At 38.4% G+C, this 24205-nt stretch overlaps 1 protein-coding gene across 3 annotated transcripts; it reads right to left on the bottom strand.

Annotated features, from left to right (window-relative positions):
• Window positions 1-1298: 1298 nt before the first annotated feature.
• LOC127873051 (uncharacterized) lies at window positions 1299-23018 on the bottom strand. Of its 3 annotated transcripts, none has more exons than XM_052416614.1 (5): window positions 22652-23018; window positions 8587-8760; window positions 7472-7762; window positions 3937-4645; window positions 1299-1444 (listed from the first exon to the last, which is right to left on the bottom strand). In XM_052416614.1, the coding sequence occupies exons 1-5, from the start codon at window positions 22882-22884 to the stop codon at window positions 1379-1381; spliced, it is 1473 nt and encodes a 490-aa protein (XP_052272574.1). In that variant the 5' UTR covers window positions 22885-23018; the 3' UTR covers window positions 1299-1378. The 3 variants fall into 3 exon arrangements, with proteins under 3 accessions (XP_052272574.1, XP_052272589.1, XP_052272580.1); XM_052416629.1 differs by lacking the exon at window positions 22652-23018 and adding an exon at window positions 20948-21709; XM_052416620.1 differs by lacking the exon at window positions 22652-23018 and adding an exon at window positions 8941-10209.
• Window positions 23019-24205: the final 1187 nt, after the last annotated feature.

Below are 24205 nucleotides of genomic sequence, written 5' to 3'. Positions count from 1 at the left end.
TACTTCTCATGAACAGCTTGATGGATGTACATCAAACTTGGCCTGTAGTATCTTTATATGGTCCTTTGTCAATTTCTTAAAAATGGGGGCACTTGGTCCCTATTAGCGGCCGCTAGAGCTAAAACTAGATAAACCTTTAAATGACTTATCATGAACGGCTTGAAGAATCTTCATCAAACTTTGTAATATCTTTAGGGGTCCATTCATATATATATGTTGAAATGGGGCACTTGGCCCATTTTAGGAGCTGCTAGGGCTAAAAATATAAATATATTGAAACGACCGCCTGCTGGATCTTCATTAAACTTGGTCTGTAGCATTCTTATAAGATCCTTTCTCAAAGTTTAGATGGGGGCACGCACTTGGCCCTTAGTAGGGGCCACTACAGTTAAATATAGAAAAAAACTTCAAATTCCTTCTTCTCATGAACGGCTTGTTGGATGTTCATCAAACGTTTCTTGTAGCATCATTATAATGTCATTCCTCACACTGGGACACTTTGAAGAAACAGCTGTTGTTGGTGTGTCCATACTGAGGTAAATACCACGGGACGATCGTGACATACTACGAGTGTGCTGTGTGTGTGTCCATACCGAGGTAAATACCACGGGACGATTGTGACATACTATGAGTGTGTGAGGTGTGTGTCCATACTGAGGTAAATACCACAGGACGATTGTGACATACTATGAGTGTGTCGTGTGTGTCCATACTGAGGTAAATACCACGGGACGATTGTGCCATACTATGAGTGTGTCGTGTGTGTCCATACTGAGGTAAATACCACGGGACGATTGTGCCATACTATGAGTGTGTCGTGTGTGTCCATACTGAGGTATATACCACGGTACGATTGTGCCATACTGGTTTCTTAAATAAGTCTTTTTCTGACAAACAAGGTGTCGTTTATGATCCATGACCCATCCTATTTAAATATTTGTATTGCATATCCGTATAGATCTACTCGAAAGCATAGACCTCGGTACGTTTGTACAAAACGTGTACCTCACCATGTTGGCAATACCGGTATGTGTGTGTGTGTGTGTGTGTGTGTGTGTGTGTGTGTGTGTGTGTGTGTGTGTGTGTGTGTGTGTGTGTGTGTGTGTGTGTGTGTGTGTGTGTGTGTGTGTGTGTGTGTGTGTGTGTGTGTGTGTGTGTGTGTGTGGGGGGGGGGGGGGGGGGGGGATGACAACTTGTTCAACCACGCAGGGCAAGATAGAGCATGCGGGACGTGGTCATCGAGGGTGGATGACGTTCTTTGAACCTCAGGAAGAACAACTGAGTAGATGAGGGAGCTACTGAAACTTAGAAAACGACGAAGCCAGAGGTGTCCTCTGTTACAACCCATTGACCACTTAGAACTGTTCAGTATACGTCATTATATGTTTAATGCCTGCGAACAAAAGGACACAGCCTGTTCAAACAAGTCAACAGCCAAACCATCCTCCAGGGGTGTCAATTGTCCCAAATTTGAAATCCGGAAAATAAAGCCGTAGGATAAAGGGAAGAGAGGGCACAACCCCCCCCCCCCCCCCGAGTCCTAGCTTATTGTTCTTTTTTTAAAGTCTTTCTAGTTGCAATTTCTGGTGAGTACAATGCGAAATATTATAAACCAAACCATCTGTAACACCGCAGGTGTATTTGTCATTCTAAACAAATGATATTAAGAACTTCGAAATTAAATTAAAATCGACAAACCAGCGTATCTGAAAACGACTGTCCGAAAACATGTCGCAAAACATCATTTGCAAATGAAATAAAATATGCATATCGTTTGACTGCAGAAAATGAAAACCAGTAACCAGTAACCTAGCAAATACGCAGTCAATACAGTACAGCTAACGTGGCACAAACATAATCCGCGGCTACGCCACGGCCAGATTATTAGTACGCGGCGGCCGAAACGTGTGTTCACGCGGCGTATCGCCGTGGCACTCGGCATCGATCCGCGCAACGACGCCGAGTCTGTGTTAACCTCGCGTACTTTCGCGGAGTAAATCCGCCGCATACGTACGCGGCGGATCGAGTGAAAAGATATCCACCTACATGTACATACATGTATGTATAGCGTAGAATTAATTACGCGCAACTGTTAATGTTTCGTTCGATTATCATTATTAAATTTGTAATCCAAAACACACTTCCGAATTTTAATGCTAACGCGACCTTTGACAAATTCTAGCGTCAAATAAACAGTGCTAAAATATCCTTTGTTTCATAAAAAGCGCGAAAATTATGCAGACATGTAGAACGTCTTTTGGAAAGTTTGGGTGTATTTTGTGTTGTATAAATACATGAACATCACGTCAGGCGTAAATCGCGTGTTCAGTGGAAAAAAAACGCCCCGATTAGACGTTATTTCATCATCTCTATAAATAGTAACAAATGCCAAAATGTATTTGATACTTAAAGCGGGTATATACGATTTTTTATATGTGTTTAATTGTAATATATTGATAAAATATGTTACAACAACACAAAATAGGCAAGACAAATTATACATTAAAGCCGAATTTCATAAAATGCAGCAAAGACAAATTAGCGCCCCGAGCCGATAGTGACGTACATATTTTCCTACAATAACCGAAGCATTCGTCTTTGTATTAGGATCGGAGATAGTGTTCGTGTGTCGTATGAATAGATATCGTTGCAGAATTTCAAATAAACCGTTAAACTAAGTTTAGATGCACATCGTACATGTATGGTATACATGCTGGCGAATTCGGCTGTACAGCCGTTTTCAATTTCAGAATTAAATATCTGGCTTATCTCGCATTTTTTGACACATGTTCTTCTTAACTTTTATTTTAATTTATATTGAAATATATATATAATAAGTTTTTTACACAGTTTATATAAATTCATAAATATTTGACTAAATCGTATATACCCGCTTTAAGGAAATATCGAGAATGTTTGTGTATCGTAAATATTTACCAGCATTTGCTTTAAAACTGGAATATACGGGAGTATCGGGTAATTAGTAGCGATAATAACTGTATAATATGAACAAAATAAAACCTGTTTATATACGCATATTCAAACAATAGTTATAATAAGCTGATAATTAACAAAACAACAAATACGTCGTCACCGTCTTGATTATTGATGTGGCTTCAAACTGCTAATTTTCTCAGCTTAGATTTAATAGCAAAATCAACATGCAATTAATTTATAAATCCACCATATGCTGGAGCCTTGACCACTTGTATGTGCGAAAACATAATTACGTGACCTTGTTTATGTGTGAAATACATACACTACGGACGGGAAACAAACTTAATTGGCCAGACACATTAACTATGCTTACATGTATATGCTAATACAATCCGCGCACAATAAATTTATTATGATTTTAATTATTATTATAATTGTTCTTTCAAAATTTGTTAACTACATGTTACTAATAATTTTAAAAAGATTTTTTATTTCATGATGCGCATCGACTCGGCATCATGTCGCGGATAGCGGCATGCCTCAGCGGACAGATGCGAAGTTTCGCGGCGAAATGCGACTTGCCGCCGCATACTGACGCGGCTTCAACGACTGACGCGGCATCGACTCGTTTTGCCTTGCCGCCGCGGATCGCGAAATACGTTTGTTCTGCTTTGGCTGTACTATATATGATTTGATTAACATATTGTTTTAAAATATGATATTGTAGTGCTTTACTTAGCCAGTTACTGCTCATGTCAGTGCCAACGCTTACCGAAATCAATAAATAAAATCTATACCAAGCGCAAATGTCCGGAATGCCGACGATGCTATAACAATATTCGTTCTGAAATGATCCCGCACTAAAAGAATTTTGTCCCTACCCCCACCCGCCTTAAACAAACTCATCGGATTTACATTCACCTCAAAATCAACCCTGAACGGCTCAAATCCGGATTTCCGGAATAATCCGGAAAATTGACACCCCTGCATCATGAGGACCTCTGAATCCAAGGGTCTTATTCTATTAGTTAGTTCTGCCATTTGTTCATGGTCAATGGGTGTTGTAACAGAGGACACCTGTAGCTCATCGTCATTTGCTGAGGCTACAGGAGCTTCCTCATCTACTCCATAGTCTTCCTCTGAGACACTCAGTTGTTCCTCCTGAGGTTCAAAGAACATGTCATCAACCCCTCGATGACCACGTCCTGCATGCTCTATCATGCCCTGCAGATAAAGCTGGGTGGGTGTTCTGCCCCTCTCCTCACTCAGTCTGTGGCAGTTCCATCCGTCACGGAAGCGGTCTAAGGCCCGCTGAATGAGTGGAACATACACCAGGTGTAAGCACCACATGTGTACTTCGGAGCTCAGGTCCAAGCGACCCGTCTCCTCTAGATGTTGGAAGAGCTGGTGGAACACATTGGTACATGCAGAATACATGTCCCTCCAGAGCCGCTCGATCCTCTGGTTGTGGACGCTCTTCCCAGTAATGAAGGATCCACGACCAGGGCCTCGATAGGATATCATGAAGGCTCCAACTCCTGTGTTTTCCAGACCTTTATCCGATCTCACTCTGGAAGGTACACCATACTGCCTAGTACCATTTATGAAGGCTTTCGTCATCGTGGTTGCACGGTTGTTGGTGGATACTTTCAGGAAGACACACAGTCTCGAGTATCCATCAATCCCACCGTGGACGACAAAGCCCCATCTGAAGATAAATAATTGGCTTTGAAATGACAGTAATATGTAATAGCGACATTTGCATGATGCATTATAAATTGCAACATATAAACATGATAGTAATTACATATTAATTCAATAATGATTTATTATATGCCTTTTGCTGCTTCAGCGGAAATGTGTGGCTTAAAATTTTAACCACACATATCTCTCTTTACAGCACCAATAATAATTACTACCTATCTAGGAATTTATACCAGTATATAACATAGCTTTTTGCTATCAGATAAAAGGCGTATAGAAGATGTTTATTTTATATTCTATGTAAAAACAAGGGACAAAATTGTCACAAAACCAGGTTTTCATTGTGAAAAAAAAATCTGATAAAGGGAGAAAACTCAAACTGAACTTTTGAAATGACCAAAAAAAATTAACCCCCTTTGTATTTTTTTTTTTTTAATCTATTTTTAGTCGTGGCGACCTTGACATTGGAGATATTGACGTGATTCTTTCGTGGGACACACCGTCCCATGATGGTGAACAAATGTGCCAAATGATTTTAAAATCTCACAATGAATGACATAGTTATGGCCAGGACAAGCTCATTTATGGCCATTTTTGACCTTTGAACTCAAAGTGTGACCTTGACCTTGGAGATATCGACGTAATTATTTCGCGCGACACACCGTCCAATGATGGTGAACAAATGTGCCAAATGATTTTAAAATCTGACGATGAACGACATAGTTATGGCTCGGACAAGCTAATTTATGGCCATTTTTGACCTTTGAACTCAAAGTGTGACCTTGACCTTGGAGATATCGACGTAATTATTTCGCGCGACACACCGTCCAATGATGGTGAACAAATGTGCCAAATGATTTTAAAATCTGACAATGAACGACATAGTTATGGCCCGGACAAGCTTATTCCGCCAGCCCGCCAGCCAGCCAGCCCGCCCGCATTCGCCAATCTAATAACCAGTTTTTTACTTCGGAAAACCTGGTTAATAAAATATATTAATTAGGCATGTCAAATCCATAACTAGTTAACCTGTTTTGGTACATGTATTTTATTGTTAACCAATTGTCATCATTCCACGTAAATACCAGAAAAAGTAAAGAAGGATATGCAAATATACCCTGTCTACTTGATTGACTTGAATCCGTATTATCTCATAGATTAAAAAATGTTTGGTACTAATTTTCATTTATTTTGTTGGACACTTACACCATGATTTAAAATTCATTCTTTATTTTATACATTTGGAATCCTAAAAGGATTTAAATTTTGCAATACTCCACATCCAAGAGTTGAACAAGAGCTGTCAGAGGACAGTGCGCTTGACTATTCGAGTGCTTGACAGTATAACGTAAGCCATCATGGAGGAGAGGGGGGGGGTATAATGAGGGTGTGTGGTAATTTAATAGATGATCTTTCAAAAATAAGGAAATTTTTTTTATTATTTTTATTATTTTTCTTTTAGGGGGGGGATTCTGGGTTGGGGCATGGGGGATGGTTTGGGTGGAGTGCATTGTGGTATGTCAGGTAAGTGTTGTTTTGTCAAAGTATGAATCAAATGTGATCATAAATAAAGAAGTTATGGCAATTTTAGCAAAATGTTCAATTATCTAAGTATAAAAGGCGCCATAATTCTGTCAAGATGCTTGATACAGTTGCCTGCTCTTGTTTATAGATTGGGATCATGTTGGTAAAGAAGTATGCAAAATATGAAAGCAATATGTCAAAGGACATAGAAAATATTTGAGGTGGTACGCAAATTATTGATCAATCTAAGTATAAAAGGGGCAATAATTCGTCAAAATGCTTGATACAGTTGTCTGCTCTTGTTTATAGATTGGGGTCATGTTGGTAAAGAAGTATGCAAAATATAAAAGCAATATGTTAAAGGACATAGGAAATATTTGGGGTAGTACGCAAACTTTAACATTTGATGCATATTCTAAGTGGAAAAGGGGCCATAATTATGACAAAATGCTTGATAGATTTGTCTGCTATTGTTTATAGGTTGAGGGTCATGTTGGTAAAGAAGTATGCAAAATATTAAAGCAATATGTGAAGGGAGAATGAAAATATTTGAGGTAGTTCGAAAACTTTAACATTTGCAAGCGGACGCAGACGCTAACGCTCACGCCGACGCCGGGGTGAGTAGGATAGCTCCACTATATATATTTCATATATAATAGTCAAGCTAAAAATGAAGGTTTTGATGATTCCAAGCCTGCTTTGTTGGAAGTTTGGAGAACAAAACTTGAGAATATTACTCTTAAATTTTCCTTAACAATAACCTTGCAATACTCAATATTTCTAATGGAGGACTGACTTTTTTTTAGCTGAAATAAGGCCCCATTCCCCCAGCAAAATATATATTTTTTCCCCATATTAAATACAAAATTCTCCCTTCACTTAAGCAAATTGATTGCCATAGACTCCAACTTGTCAAGATGTAGAACACAGTGTTAAAACTAAATAAAATTGTAATACCTGTATAAGGTGTTTCATATAAGCAGATTGTGGCTAAGTGGTAAACAAATACTCTAATAATATTACGTTCTATGATCTATGCCTCATTTAACCCTTTATCACTTAGATATGTATTTTGACGCATTTGTAGTCTCTTAGAAAGTTACATATAATTAAATATCTTTTTAAATGTATTCAAGTTTTAAAGGTTTCATTTCCAACCCTGAGATACTGATGAGCAGCAAACAGCATAAAACCTGAACAGACTGCGAGTTACTCGAAGGCTGTTTTGGTTTTATGCTGTTTGCACAAAGTGATTTTCTTTTTTCTTCTGAGTGGGAAATGGTTATTAAACGTTAGCTGTTTTAACCTGATTAACTTGTGGTTTCCATCAATATGCCACAATGAATTTGGTGCTGCAACCTTGTAGACCCGTCGTCTTATGGAATGACACCATCTCAAAGCCACTGCTGCGGCATCAACTCGTATTAGGCTGTCAGCAACTCTCTGCCTCTGAACTCTATGTCCTCGGCTCTGCAGCAGGCCTTGAACCATTCTCTGACCAAGGGACGGGTTCCCTTGGGTCACTTCTCGCACAAGATCATCTAATGCATTATTTGACAGCACCGAGTATGTCTGCCTCAGCTTTAGACCAAAGGATCTGAAACAAATTCAGCAGGCTTTCAGCTGGTTTTCTCACATGTGTATCATGCAAATTGCATTTGAATAATGATAGACACAATCTTCACTTTAGCATTGTTGAACAACTAGCCCAAATCTTTATGCATTAATAGAACAGATTAAAATACCCACTAGCCCGATTATTTGAATCCGGAAATTTTAATAGCCAAAATTACATATCACTAGCCCCGGGCTGTCGGGCTAGGGGTTAGCGTCAAGACTGTAGACATATTTAACTATAACCAAAACTATTAAATTTACTTAAAACTAGTTAAACCATTTCTTTGTAAATAAATCTTGTCTAATGTATCAAAAAAGGTTCGATCTTATCCAAGTTCACCAACCAGACATGCACACAATAATTCATTGATCAATAAAAAGGGTTTAATAAGACCATTAATTATGAAATAAGTGACAAAACATTAGACTCAAACCATGGTTTAATGCACAATCACAAACTGAACTACTCAATCTGTGTCTATATCAGGGGACTCTCTGTTTTTGGGGAACAGTACCTGTACCCTCAAGCAGGTGGAAATTATGCATTATTTATCCAAATAGGGGAATTTAAACCAAAAATATAATGAAACACAAAAGTATGTTTTTAAATCTCTATTTTAAATCTATAATTATATTTTTTTTTACCACAAACAACTAACATGATGCAGTGACACAGGTCTTCAGATTATCTGGGAAATTTGTGAAATGAAGGGTGCTTACAGGTAATCATTATAAACTTTCTTAGGTAACAGGAGAAACTTCATGTAAATATTTCTTTCAAATTTCAAATATTATGCACTATACCTAAGCCTTCGCTTGACCGATGAGTCAGACACATGCAGAAGATCTGCCATTTGTCGTCTTGTAAAGCCAGCTTCAATGAAGAATTCCAGCTGTTCTCGAGAAATTACATACACAGGATGACCTCTTGTCCTCTGTTGATTGGCAGAAAAGAACCTGACCGATGGAAACGAGGAACTAAAATCAGATAAAAAACACTTTGAACTATTAATAAGCAATGCTCCTTAATCATATGTCATCATTCGTTCCCAATTACCTGGAACCGGACCTATTCCAATTATTGCAAATTAAGAACAATCCAAAAAGAACACATAGTTATACGAAAAAGGCTGAATACCAAAAAGACTACAAACATACCACAAAGGCAGAAAAATGGTTTTGGGTTTTGATTTTCTGCCTCTCTGGATCCCAATCATGCCCATTATCTATATTGATACATGTACAAATGTATGAATACTCATGATAATGTAGTGTTTCCTTCTGCAAAAATATTTCCATTGACAGTGAACATTCAGAATAAAAAACAACATGATGTGTTTGTAAAACAATATGTCGCCCATGTAATTGACATTTGACCTTGAACAAAGACCTTGACCTTTCACCACTTAAAATGTGCAGCTCCATGAGATACACATGCACGTCAAACTCAAATATCAAGTGGCAAATATCAATATCGCAAAAGTTATGGCCAATGTTAAAATTTGATGCAAACCAACAAACCAACAGACAGGGCAAAAACAATATGTTCCCCAGTATAGACCGGGAGACATATAAACAGTGTTAAGGCTTTTGGTCAACATTCACAAAATGAGTAACCGCTGCATTGAGCTGGGAATCCTGGAAGAACTATGCAAATAATATGTTGTTGATTAAACATAAAACTTATAACAGTGTCCAAATTATAAATACGAGCAACATCTATTTAATATTGTCGTCGGATGTTTCGGGCCCCAGGTGTTTCCACCATGCATGTTTCCCCCTTAGTCATTTCACTTCAAACTTGAAGTGTCATTGCATGGCATGGTTTACCAAGTATCTTTATCTTCTATTTACAATAAGACGTTTACGATAAACTAAACTGTATTTGTTTTAAAAACGTTTTATGTGTCATTTCATGCTTTGTTTTAAATAAACTATACACGAAAATAACAAAATTAACAATAGCAAAGTAAAATAAATGTTGTTTTATTTAAAAAAAAACGATAGCAAAGTGTAATCAAATTTGTTAAATGTATGCGAGTTAGTTTAAAAGTAAGTTTCAAAATAACACGGGTCATACAGATATCTATTATATGCAATGTTTAATAATAAAGAGGAAGTGGTATTTTGCTTTCTTTTTTTTTTTATTTGTTTTTCTATTTATTTATACGTATACTGTGTGTATGTACATTTCTGTATACTTATTTAAGAACGCGACCGATTAAATTTTTGGCAATCGATCTATTGTCGACCTTTTAATTGTACATGTAGCTTCATTGGTTGTAACTTAAGAATTGTTACTTAATGTAACTAACTAATGGGGTTGTCTACCCTCGGAACTTCAGTTAAAAACCAAATAAAACGGGGTCATCTGCCAGTCATAATCAATGTATCTATGAAATTTCATATTCCTAGGCCTAAGCATTCTTGAGTTATCATCCGGAAACCATTTTACTATTTTGAGTCACTGTGATCTTGACCTTTGACTTAGTGACCTGAAAATCAATAGGGGTCATCTGCCATTCATGATCAATGTACCTATGAAGTTTCATGATCCTAGGCCAAAGCGTTCTTGAGTTATCATCAAGAAACCATCTGGTGGACGGACCGACGGACCAACATGAGCAAAACAATATACCCCCTATTCTTTGAAGGGGGGCATACAAATCTAATAAATTTAAAAAAAACTTTACTTTAACAATTAAATATATAATATAACAAGATACTCAAGAATCTATGCATATAAAACTACGCTAAGAGACAAGATTTCCTATTTGCTGACTGCATTTTAAAAACATGGCGTTGATTGGTCCGAATTCCTTAACTTGCAAAAGCAAGTAGGTCAATCTGTTTTGAGATGAAAAATTTGCACAATGAAAGGCCTTGACATTAAGTTTACTATCTATAACGTAAACAATGTAGAATTTCATGATAGGAAATATATGGAACAAAAAAAGGATAATTACATCCATTAGTACTTAAATTTATTTGCATTTAGAATGATTGTTTTATACTGTTAAACTACCATGAAGGTGTTATATTGTTATTTTCATTATAATTATTATCATTATTATTCTATTGATGTTATTTGTGATAAAAAGAAAGAGGAAGAAAGAAAATAGCCCAATTTATATAAGTAGTGATGGTGAAAACACATACTATTATAAGTGGCATCATCATTACTAGACCCATTGTTCAGCGTATGCTGCAATGGAGTTGTTGTTGGAGTCTTTTAACTTTGTGATCTGTGTTTTTTGATGTTATTATAATATGAAATTATTTATAGTTTTATATAAATTAGAAAAAAAATTCACAGGTGTGTACTTTATTTAAAATAAAAATAATATTAATAGTTTTGGAGTTTTCCAGACCACAAAGTGGTTCAACAATGCCACTTTTTGTTAACAGACATTATATGACTAATGATAAGTATAAATCTGATGTTAAGGTTGTATTAATGCATATAAAGTCATAAATTTACACCGGTTGTATAAATGTATATAAAAAAAATAGACAAACATGGAAAGTTTTTTTAAAACTATATTAAATTATGCAAGTAGAGCCTGGTAAAATAGCTCCCCTTTATAGTATCCCTATTGCTTAAGTGCATTAATTTATAAGGAAAAATGGTAAATATTGTATTTATATTTGTATTTTAGTACATAATTGTATGTGTATTGTAATTTAGTATATATTTATAGAGTGGTATAATGTTGAACACTTGCAGACAGGGAATATAGCGGTAATGCTCCAACATAAGATCCTGTCTGTATGGGACTTAGAGAGAATGGGGCTATGAAGAAGAAACATCCCCCAGAGTGGCGTTAAGACAATATTTAAAAGAAAGTTAATAATAATATTTATATATCCAAAGGTAATGACGTACTTGTCGCCATACTGTCACCTTTATAGGGCCACATAACAATTTGAAAGTAAAACAATGTACATGTACTTTACAGTTAAAAATTAAACAAAACAACTATTTTATACATAAAAAAGGATTATTTACATTATGTACAGTACTATATGCATTTATTTATAAGTTAAATTCCAGTTACCACCCTGGACTCTAAAAGGGGAAGTTTTGGAAGTGTAGGCAGGAATGAATGGGGGGTTTCCACTTTCCAGCAGGGGTAATACCACTGGGGTGATCTAAGGGAGATAATTTGTATAGGAGAACTATTTTAGGGTGGTTTTGTCCCCTGGACCAGAGGGAGTGCATGGTAAATAGAAACTAATGAGTACAAATGGAAAGAAAAATAAAACAATATGATATTTGAGGTACTGGCATATTTCCGATAAAATATAAAATTGGTAAAAAGACCAAATTATACTTGAATGATGAAAAAAAACACAAAAAGCTCTTAACCCTCCAATATAACTTAAATATAGGGGATAACAAAAGAGAAAATACACATGTAGTACAAAAGTACCTTATTTGCTATATAAAATAGCATTTTTAACAAAAATTAAGGAAAATACAAAGGTACATTATTGGCTATAATGAACAAGATAGCAATATTAAGAAAATCTACAATAATACCAAGAAGTTGGCATTACCCCGGAGAGGGCTAATTAAGGGTTTTGCAAGGTATAAGGCACTGCACCGTGCACTCCAGTCTGACATGGCTCTTCGCATTTGAAGGGGAAATGGTGGGGTGTCAAAGGGCAAGGGAGGCGGTGCAATGCAGCCAACAAACCCGGTTTACTGGACAGCCTCGTCCCTTCTTTTAATAAAAGCTGCCATAAAATATGGTTGTATTAAGAAACTGAAAAATGTAAATGGCGATCTAGCATTATACTAAATTAAAAAATGTGTTAAAATAAAGAATATCAGGTCAATGCCATTGGCCTGATTTAGAAAGGGCGGTGGAACAATAAGCCCAATAAAGCTAAAACAAAGTTGTGTCAAAGTGACACAAATCCAACACAATTACAATAGGATTATGTCAGATTTGTGTAAAGATTACACGGTTTAAAAGAATCAGTCTCATGACTGTATAATTGGGTGGGGATTGTCTGCTCTCCCTCACCCAATGACCTAGATCTTGTCAGTTATCTGACAGTCTATAAGGTATTTGGCGAGGGCAGAGTAGACCGGGCCCCTAGCTGCTCCCTTGGGGTCTAGCACCTTGGAAAGGTTAAAACTAGTCCATGGGAGTGCAATGCAGCTTCGAGGTGGTCCCTCTGCGTCTTATGGTTTTGACAGTGCAGCAGCATGTGGGGCGCAGTGAAAAATTACGGCAATTTATAACTTTTCTTTTTTTCGTTAATTGTGGTTGACAATCCCATTAAAGTCTTTATGATCTGAACAATTTTTAATATTTCATTATTTTGCAAAGTACTGAGCAAAATAAGATATAATGGTCAGGACAAGATGTTTTTGGGTCAGGACATATGAAATTTTGGTCCCTGGTGCGACCAGACAACTTCAAAAGTTTATGTCGAGCCCTGAAATGTACGATTAACTGACCATTTATTTACTCAAACCGATAAATATGACAAACTGTCACAAACACAAACAGCTGGCGATCTCTATCAAACTCTTAAAAAAGTTGGTTTACTAAGAATAAATCTATATCAACTTAAACTTATCAAGTACATGTAGTTAATTATTATTTTGTTTAAAAGATCCATGTATGAGTAATTAAACTTTTGTAGACCACACTAGACAATGAAATAAAGCTTGACATGATTTTGATATACAGTGCTCCAGCTAGGCCTAAATCGAAGGGCGCCGCGCCCTGCCCTCCCGAACCTCCGCCCTGCCCCCCCGAACCTCCTATTGTAAATTAGACAATAGATAATTAGCTGTACTTACGCTCTGTCGCTGGCTTGGATCACTTGAACTGAGGATCACCCAGGACATCTTGGATTTCCAAGGAGAACGTAATACAACACAATCGTCTAGGAATAGCAGAACCGGAACTGAAGACTATTTCCCAGAAGTCACCGCATTTGGGGTCCGAACGGCCAAGTCAAACCGGTCTCCACCACACTCCTCCCCGTTCTAACAAGCCCCCCTCCCTAGCCCAATTTAGCTTTCCAATCCCCGTCTAAGGTTTAACCTTATAATTTTTTAATACATAACCAAATCTAAGGCATTTAAGTCATCAGGAGAATATCAAAATTATTTATTCCCACCCACTGAGCTGCCCGTCCCCAGGTTACACCATATATTACACCACACAGCTCATAGCCCTTCCCCCACATGACCCACCAGAAATCTGGTCAAAACCACACCAATCCATACACCACTCTAGTTCCCCCCTTGCCGGTGTACGAGCCCACTGGGCCCGCATGACCGATTACTTAATGTGTGGCTCCAGTGAAAGTGACAATCCAATGCGGACGGCTTCGCATTTCTAGGCACCCCCACTCTCAGACCACACCATCTTCCCACCACCTCCATATCCTCCTCAAACTGGACCCTCCCAGATTCTGGGACTACGGCCATCTCTCTCACCTCCACCTCATCATCCAACCGGAATTTCCACCTCCATCTCTGAGAGACTGAGTCTTGTGTCCTCTCCGGTTGGAGCCAACTCCCACGTCACCCTCACCTCCTTGCCATCCACACTGCCTAACATTCAACCGGAGTCCTCAACCTCGGAGGAGAGCCGAACTATCAGCACCCTCCGCCTGCCGAGACTACGGTATAACTTGGACCGGAGCTTCCGCCTCCACCTCTGAATCAGAGATGACGATGGCCTTTTCAGCAAGGCTATGCTTGGCCTTGCAATGTACTCCTCACATAACTAACAACCCCTATCCAATCTGCTGTTTTGTTTGGGATAGCATCAATACCTAAACCCTCACTAAGGTAACCCCATTTACACACATCAAGCACTCGCACACATTTATCAATGTCACATCTGAATCCCGGTTCATATCATTATTTCATCCTATATCGACGTTTAGTGCCGACAATTACGTAGATTTCTTGTTAAATAATGATGGACAACCTGCACAATCAATTCAACCCATATTCCATACAATTTATCATACACAACTTAACAAATAAAGACGTTAATAATTGTTAAGGGAATGTTCACAGTTGTTCTGAAAGCTAAATGTGTAATCACGCCTTCACCAATTACCACTCAGCAATCATGGTCCACTATTAAGGACATCATAATAATTGACAGTATTTCTAAAACCATACTTTGCCTTTCAATTTGTGAGTACCTTACGTCAATAACTTTTAAGGGATGGTTCACAGTTGTTCTGAAAGCTAAATGCGTAATCACGTCTTCACCAATTACCACTCAGCAATCATGGTCGACCATTAAGGACATCATAATAATTGACAGTTTTTCTAAAACCATACTTTGCCTTTTCAACTTGTGAGTTCTTTTCGAAAAGGAAAGGTTGCATAAGATACTTACTCTTGTATTTAATATTGTATAATCCGACATGCAATATACTGCAAAGAAACTGAAAGATTATTGTAATTCAAGAAAGATTCTTTTGTTTCAAAAAGTTGTTGCCAATCCATCAACATACAATCACTTCATACTCACTGCAAACTGTCACAACTATAGAGACCATTCAACCGAACATGCCAATAAGTCTAGTCATTCATTGAAATAATTTCTACTTCTCCCAAACCGGAAACTATCTTGCTCCCCTCAGCTTAACTAGGTTTTAGTGAACCATCAAACTGAGCTCTGCCTTCACCTGTCAATCAGATGAAAATGGCATTCTCTACACGATCACCTCCGCCATTTCCTATACCATTAGGCATAGACAGGACCTCCTCCACGTCTGGCTTTCGGAACTTAACCCGATACAGGCACTAACACCTCCTCTACCAACAAATAATTTCTACTTCTCCCAAACCGGAAACTATCTTGCTCCCCTCAGCTTAACTAGGTTTTAGTGAACCATCAAACTGAGCTCTGCCTTCACCTGTCAATCAGATGAAAATGGCATTCTCTACACGATCACCTCCGCCATTTCCTATACCATTAGGCATAGACAGGACCTCCTCCACGTCTGGCTTTCGGAACTTAACCCGATACAGGCACTAACACCTCCTCTACCAACAACCAGAGTTAGCCACAAAAGGAGCCTTCCGATTCTACCTACACAGCCAACCACATTTATATTGCTCAACCCACTGATTGCATCACACCGCTGAACCACCATTTGGAGTGTTATTCAACCTGTCACTGCAATCGACCTCACTTCACACCGTTGCTATCATCTCATTTGATGCATGCGTACTGAACCACCAAGTCACGCTCACTATCAGGTGGCTCAGTTCCATGCATCAGCCACTTCTGTGTAAAACAGAAATCATAATCATTGGCCAGTCGCTCCCCTATGGTCAGGTCTACTCGTGCCCTTTCCATAAGGTCATGAAGGTGCTCTGGCAATTCTGCTTCAGTACGATTCTCCAGCCCCTCCACAAACCGGTCAGGAGAAAACTCCTGTGGCACCGGTTTTACAAGCCTAGCCTCTTCCGCTCTACCCACAACTCGCCCTTTCCTAACCTTTACCGAATGATCGGACGGGTTCAGCATAGCGAGCCTCAACTTTCCCTCACCTGTATGTACCGACATAGGCACTATGAGGTCCACTCCTACCCCCTCAACAACAAAGGTATCAAGCTTAGTCTCCACAGAACAGGGTACCAATGCTACAGAGTTCGGTGGAACTGACATAAACTTGTTAACCTTAATCTTAGCCACTCTAAGACTATCACTCACCACTTCCTCGCTCATTGACACTACTGTGTCCCTGATGCTTATTGTGGACCTAGGAATATCAATCTTTATTCCATGCTTCCTCATGAAGTCCAGTCCCAAAAGCATGCTGTCTTCTATTGGCGCGACATACACTTTCTCAGTGAATGTCTGACCCCCAATCTCAATCTTGACGGGGCCAACAATTGCGCCTTTCATACACAAATCCCGACCAGCGGTCATAACCGACACCTGTTCTAATACCGGTATATCACCTGGTATTTTTTTGAACACCCTATCAGAAACCAAAGTCACCTCCGCCGCTGTGTCAATAACAGCCTGTACCACAAGGCCATCACCCAATGTCGCGTTAATACGAAACATTGAGCCAGACCTTATCTGACATACAACAACAGATTGGCCCTTTTCCTTTGGGGTCATGTTAGGACCACTTACACTGACCCCCTTTCCGTTTAAATCTGCAAACCTTACTGTTTTGCCTTCCTTTGAGCCAAGGGTTTTGCCCTGCTCATCAGGTGTGACATTCGGGCAATCTTTCTTCATATGCCCATATCCGTTACATTCGAAACACCGGTCATTACTGACAGGTGACAGAGTCCTGCTACACAACTTCGGACATTCCCGCTTAAAATGTCCGATTTCGTTGCAAGTGTAGCATTGCCCGCTTGGGGAAGTCGTTGGACTCCTACTCCGCCTTTCCAGTAGTTTGTCCAACTTACCCATAACCGCATCCATCTTCTCCTCCATCCTTCCAACTCGTTTCTCCAGAGCATCAACCCTCCCGTTTATCTTGCTCTGTTCTCCAACCCTCGCCTCCGCCACTTGTACATCCTCTGCACATACTACCTTTTTCACCGCCTTTGGCCGTCCATACATCAGGCCATGCGTGTGGATTGCCCACTTCATTTTATCTATAGCCTGCTCTATAGTTTGTGGGCGTTGGTTAATCACCTGCTCTCCCGCCTCTTTCTCACGGGCCCCCATACAGAACCGCAATATGGCCTGTTGGGTCATGAAGGCATCCGGAAGTTCCCGGAATGCCTTACCGGCTAACGTCAACACTCTATCCGCCCACTCATCAAGGGACTCCTCCTCTCTTTGTGTCGCACTCGAGAATGTTACCATTGCCGTCTCCGGCAACTCACGGTAAGCGAACCGCCTCTCCAGTTTTTCCACCACTGCCGCATAGGTCATTTCTACGTTCCTATCCGTAGTCAGTGCATAGAACTCACTGGCCCTATCTGTCAAACACAAGCAGAGATAATCTCTCTTTTCCTCCTCCGTCCATTCGAAGATGGAGGCAAACTTCCCGAACTTCGTCAAGAAAGCCTGCCAACTCCCTTTGCCATCATACGTCAATGATTTGGGCAAAGATTGGAGCCTGGCCTTTTGTTGTCCCATCCCGGCTCCTCCCATATTGCCCCCGTTTGAGGGTGCAATTTTCTTTCGAGCCCCCTGTGTCCCTTCCTTGGCCTCAGGCTTCAAGGGCACATCATTAGTGGGTACCCTGTCTGGCACCGCCTGTGGCGTAGCCCCATACCCATGCGGCATGGGTGGGAACATATACCCCCCTGGCCCTCCCATCCAAGCATAAGGATAAGGATAACCTGGCTGCCAACTACCAGGGTGCATTCCCGGATACATGGGCATGGGGTACCCCGGGTACTGCCCCCCACTTTCCATTTTGCTTTCCTTACTTGGGTTTATCCCCGAATGCATCGGCGTAAAACCCGAGTATGAATAACCACCTTCTTCAACCTTTCCGTGTTTACCCAGGTACATTCCCGAATGCGTCGGCATAGGCGGGTACTCCGGATATGGATGTTCTATGCTCTCATTCCAACCATCCTTATACCTTAGCCGTGCCCCCGACTCTCTACTTTTAAAAGAGTCGACTGGGGCCGACGGTGGTCCACTCAACCGAGCTTGATCGATGACCGTTGTCAACCTTTGTATGGCTTCTATGTCATCGTCAACCTGCTCTTTCATTGTTACCTCAGTTTTACCCTCACTTTTCTCCGTTTCCGATTTGCTGAAGCGTACCATGCTCCAAAACCCTTCGAATTCCCGAAAATGTGGGATTTGAGTTAGTAGCTCCCTTGTCATACGACCTTCACTGTCCCTAATATGTACAATTACTTCTGCAACCTTTTTACCAACGCCTGGCAAAGTTTGCAACTCATCCGATGAGGCTGTGTCTATATCGACAGCGGGATTATAGGTTGCCATTGTAGGTATTACAGACAAACTCAAAATATTATTTGTTTATTTATTTTATTATGTCACTTGGGAAATGCTGAAATTGCAGTCAGAAATAAACAAAAACAAAATTGAAATGGATCCTTTATTTTTTATGTATTCTTTGAAAATGCTGAAGTAGCAATGCTATGTAATCATAAAAGATAAACTGCAATTATGAAGAAATTCTCAAGAAAAATAATCAAAATGACATTTAGTGGATTTAATCACTAAATAAACTCTGTTACTAAGAGGAAATATCACTCAGCGAAAATGACGCGAAGTGAAACTAAAAAAATAGTCAAAATGTTGATTTAGTGAACACAATCACTAAATAAACAAATAAATAAAAACTCAATAGTTCAAAATACCGCGCAGTGATGTCAATATCACTTGTGAAACAAAAAAAATAATCAAAATGCCATTTAGTGAAACGAATCACTAAATGAGAAAGATATGATCGCGTGGAGATATCACCGAGTGAAGATAAGAACTGTCACCATGTGAAAATATCACACAGTGAAAATATCACATAGTGAAAATATCACCGAGTACAATAAATATCACTCAGTGAAACAAAATTCACCGCATGAGATTGATCACGCAGTGAAACAAAGTATTATTAGGTGAAAAGAATTGTCACCATGTGAAAATATCACACAGTGAAAATATCACGGAGAAAATATCACCGAGCAAAACAAAGTTCACTCAGTGAAACAAAATTCACCGCATGAGATTGATCACGCAGTGAAACAAAGTATTATTAGGTGAAAAGAATTGTCACCATGTGAAAATATCACACAGTGAAAATATCACGGTGAAAATATCACCGAGCAAAACAAAGTTCACTCAGTGAAACAAAATTCACCGCATGAGATTAATCACGCAGTGAAACAAAATATTACTAGGTGGAAATATCACCGAGTGATTACAATATCACCAAGTGATGTTACTGTCACTGAACAGATAAAAGTCACTAAGTGAAACAAAATTCACCACATGAAATAAATCACGTAGTGAAACAAAATATCACCAAGTGAACAACATTCACCGAGTGAATAATTACACCAAGTGACCAGCCGACAAAGCACAGCAGTTTATACAGAAGTTGTGTTAAAGTTAACTGAGAAGAAAATATATATTTCTTAAACGTGTTTACTGTAGTGTAGCCTCCAGTGTTTACGTTTAAGAAAACGAAAGTAAAAAATTCCCAAATTTGAATATAATACAGTTGATAATGACTTGCCTTTGCCTGAAATACGACAACGTTAGTGGAAAACCAAATATGAAATACAATTGAACAACAGGGAGATAACTATTTACAGAAAGACTAAATTTAGAATGCAATTACACGGTTCGATAGTACGCTGTCGACGAAATCTGAAAGTTTCAAACACACTTAAAAATATAGTAATTAGCCTGAGTTCCGGGAAAAGGCGTAATACTAGTTTATAATTAGGGTAAATAGGGACTATATGACCTAAAGTTACTTAACAAATGTTTAAAATAACAGACAAACAGGAATGTTGTTAAATAAAATTCAAGATGGCTGACAATTTACTTAGTTAATAATGGCCAATTAGAAATTCAAAATACGTATAGAGTTTTTGCTCGCAGCGCCATTTATTGTAAATTAGACAATAGATAATTAGCTGTACTTACGCTCTGTCGCTGGCTTGGATCACTTGAACTGAGGATCACCCAGGACATCTTGGATTTCCAAGGAGAACGTAATACAACACAATCGTCTAGGAATAGCAGAACCGGAACTGAAGACTATTTCCCAGAAGTCACCGCATTTGGGGTCCGAACGGCCAAGTCAAACCGGTCTCCACCACACTCCGCCCTGCCCCCCCCCCCCCTCCCAAAAAAAAAAAAAAAAAAAAAAATTTTTTTTTTTTTTACATAAATCTCTGATTACATTGTAATTAGTTTAATCCTCATTGTAGACATTATATTTGAATGGTTTTATAATAATGGGAATAATACAATTATTTATTACATATAAATTAACATGCAATAGGAAGCATTCCAGAAACACCCGCGCGCTCAAACGTGCCCTTTTGACAAAATACTGCGCGTCGAAAGTGCCCTTTTGACAAAATACTGCGCGTCCAAAGTGCCCTTTTGACAAAAAAGCCCCCCCTGCCCTTTTCAAATCCTAGCTGGAGCACTGATATACATGTATGAGAGTGAAAATGTAATGTAACACTGACCCGATCAGGGGACAAAAATTCCACTCGTCCGCTCGTATTGACGAGTGAAATCTTGAAAGGACGAGTGAATTTCCCTAAAGCTCTCGTCCTACAGGACGAGTGAAAAAAAAACTGATGTTAAAATATGTATTTTCTGACCAGTAAGACTCTTTTTCATTAAATAAAATCATTTCAAAAAGCATATCTATTCCGAAAGTAGAACGCGAATGAACCGGAAATCGTAATTGTAAATTTCATACAGCAGGTGCGCGTTGTTATGCGAGACTGTGTCCCGAGTAAATATTGGCTTTTTGGTGTAAACTTTGCGCGTCCATGTTGACAGGGAACCATCTGACTTCATTCACTGTAAGTATTGATTTTTTTTAAAGAATTATTTTACTGCAAAGTAAGGTTTTAAACCAGTCTGAATTTCATCTGAAAAATGTCTGACATACGAGCGTTCTTTAAGGGGGCAGGAGCGATGTTTAACCATCCAAAATGGAAAGCACGCAAGCATTAGAAAAAGGAAAAAACAAATTTGTCTTCATTTATTTATTTTGTGTTCCTCATAAATAAAGTAAGTTAACATTTCTTCTGTGATCAGCTGGCATGAATAACTAAGTAAGCAGCATTTTAGCAGTGATTTAGGAAACATTGTTAGTCATATCAGTCCTTTGCAATCTTTCTTTCACACATATTTGAAGGACAAGTGCATGTGTTTGCAGGACGAGTGAAAATTTTAATGCACTTGTCCTGCAGGACGAGTGCCATTTATAAATATTTTTGTCCCCTGCCGATCTTATCCAGAAAATGAACTATAAAAGCGCTAGATGATCCAGAACGATTGATTGGACATCCTGAGTGCATGTGAAAACTGTTCAGACCACCTGAGTGTACTAAAGTATCAAACCATATTATTGATTACAATCTGCGATTTATGTTATAACATTACACACTAAATGTCCAATAGTGTAATTGACATGAAAAACTACAGTAACAAGTATCAAATTTTAAAAAAATGGGGGCGAAATGATCAGGGAGGAAAAACCTTGGGAGCGAAACAAAATGCGAAAATACTTTGGCGCAAAACGTCCACAAATCTTTAACATAACAGTTAAGCAACTCCAAGTGGAGTTATTGTTCTGCGCTTCGCAACAGTGAAAATAATATCTATGATCACTCATGGGCAAGACTGAACTTTAACTGTACGCAGCTGTTTACCACTATCAACAAAGCAGGGCTTTGGGGGCAGAAGGCTATAAGCCCCAGATACTAAGGAATTATTTAGGATAAAAAGGGTTATTAGGTGTTGCGTTTTGTGTTAGGTGTTGCATGCTTAGCAACGACGAAAGTATATGCTTTTCCATTCTTTTTTTACGTACTGGTTAAGTTCAATCGTCCCCACTCATGAAATAAAATGATAAGCTACCCTGGTCCATATAAACATACTCCCAGAGCCTTTGATGATTTTTGCTATGGCGGCTTTGGGTTATACAGCTGAAGGTTGATTTATTGCAACTAATGCTACCCAAACCAACAAAAATCCAGACATAGTATCAGCCATAATTAACACTGTTAGCCATATATTTGAAATGATGGTCATCAAAATATTCAGTGACCTATTTATCAGACCTATTCACACACCCATGTGCATTGTCACTTTAAATATGTGCCAACACAATTAATCATATAATCATTAATTCAATTTATTAAAACAAAACTCACTTCTTATGTTGCTCTATGGATTCAATCATACGGACAATGATGTTAGCAAGTTCTTCCATCCTCGGATGTTCGGTGCACATTCTCCTAACATTTAGCAACAACGAATTAAGGGTAAGGAGAGAGTCGTCCAAAACATTCCTACTTTGATCACCAAGTACAATTCTACCGCATGATAAAATAATTTCTTTAGCTCTCTGAACGAATTGCGCCGCCATTTTCTTCGAATATAGCATTTACTGCGGGGTCAATATTTCTTTTTTCAAATTATTTTACTTAATAAAATCATTAAAGGACAAAAACATATGAACAAACACATGAATAAGCTCATTAAATATCTTTATTCTTCCGTATTGATTTTATTTAAATTTATTGTTAAATATTTAATTATTTTCTGTAAAAAATCTCGGTTTGTAGAGGCAAAAATGATTGGTTGAAAAATGACCCAAACAAACAAATGTAACAGCAGGCATAAAAATATACCAACAGTCATAATTTGTGAACGCTGTGAAAAAATTGTAACCGCAGTGACAAAATAAATATCACCGCAGTGATAAATTTATTACCGCAGTGACAAAAATGTCACCGCGGTAACAATTTTGTCACCGCTGTGATATCTATTTTTAGCTGTTGGCGTATCTGTACTTTTGACCCAAAGGGTACGTCATAACTTTTCCGCTTAAATCCAACACTTTGTGTTATCATGTTTTATCAACAGGTTAACACTGGATGGAAATCGATCGATACCTTTTCTATGCTGCTAGTTGTTTTCATAAATAATAATTAACGATATTAGCTGGCAGCATTTGATAATCATCCCAACTTCAACTCGATTGTTATCTTCAAGATCGTGCTGTCAACTCGTCACGCGATGAAAGCGATATAAAACATAGCAAGACGTAAACACGCGGAAAACAACAAGAACAGAGCGCCGTGTGTTGGTATGCTTTTACATTACCATATATACATGTATTTTACTCGAGTGCTTCACTACAATCTGTAGTGCAACTATAATCTATCATATACGTTTTATCCATTTGAATACAATTACTTGTGTTACATGTACACATTAATTAACATATCATTATATGTGATAATTATATTTAATAATAACTTTCCAACACAGTATTTGGTCTTTTTTTAAATGATTTGTATTTTCTATTTTCAGGCTTGGACAGCGTATTGCTTGATTTAAGTTGTCAGTACGTTCTAACAGTCCATATACCTTTTGTTCTTTTACACAATATCGCATACTTTAAAATTACTATCAGTGAAATACCAATAATTATGTTTGTCAATCAAAGCAGAAAAATACAACAATAACTGTTGGTAGAATCTTTAATTTTCGGAATAAAAATGCTTGCTGATATTTTTAGTCCTTACTGTTTATTTCTAAGTTAGATTCAATCAATCTCAAATATCACCATGATAATTATCTTATTAACGGTCATTACGTAAACTAATCAAAGAGATACAAATGAGCCTTTCTCTGGAAAAACAGGGCTAAATGCGTGTGTTTAATGTATCGTCTCAGAGTAACCTGTTTAGTCCACAAGG

This window comes from Dreissena polymorpha, chromosome 1 (assembly GCF_020536995.1).
Source record: "Dreissena polymorpha isolate Duluth1 chromosome 1, UMN_Dpol_1.0, whole genome shotgun sequence".
NCBI lineage: Eukaryota > Metazoa > Mollusca > Bivalvia > Myida > Dreissenidae > Dreissena > Dreissena polymorpha.
Note: the sequence above shows the minus strand (reverse complement) of the source record. Positions and strands in the feature narration are given on the sequence as shown.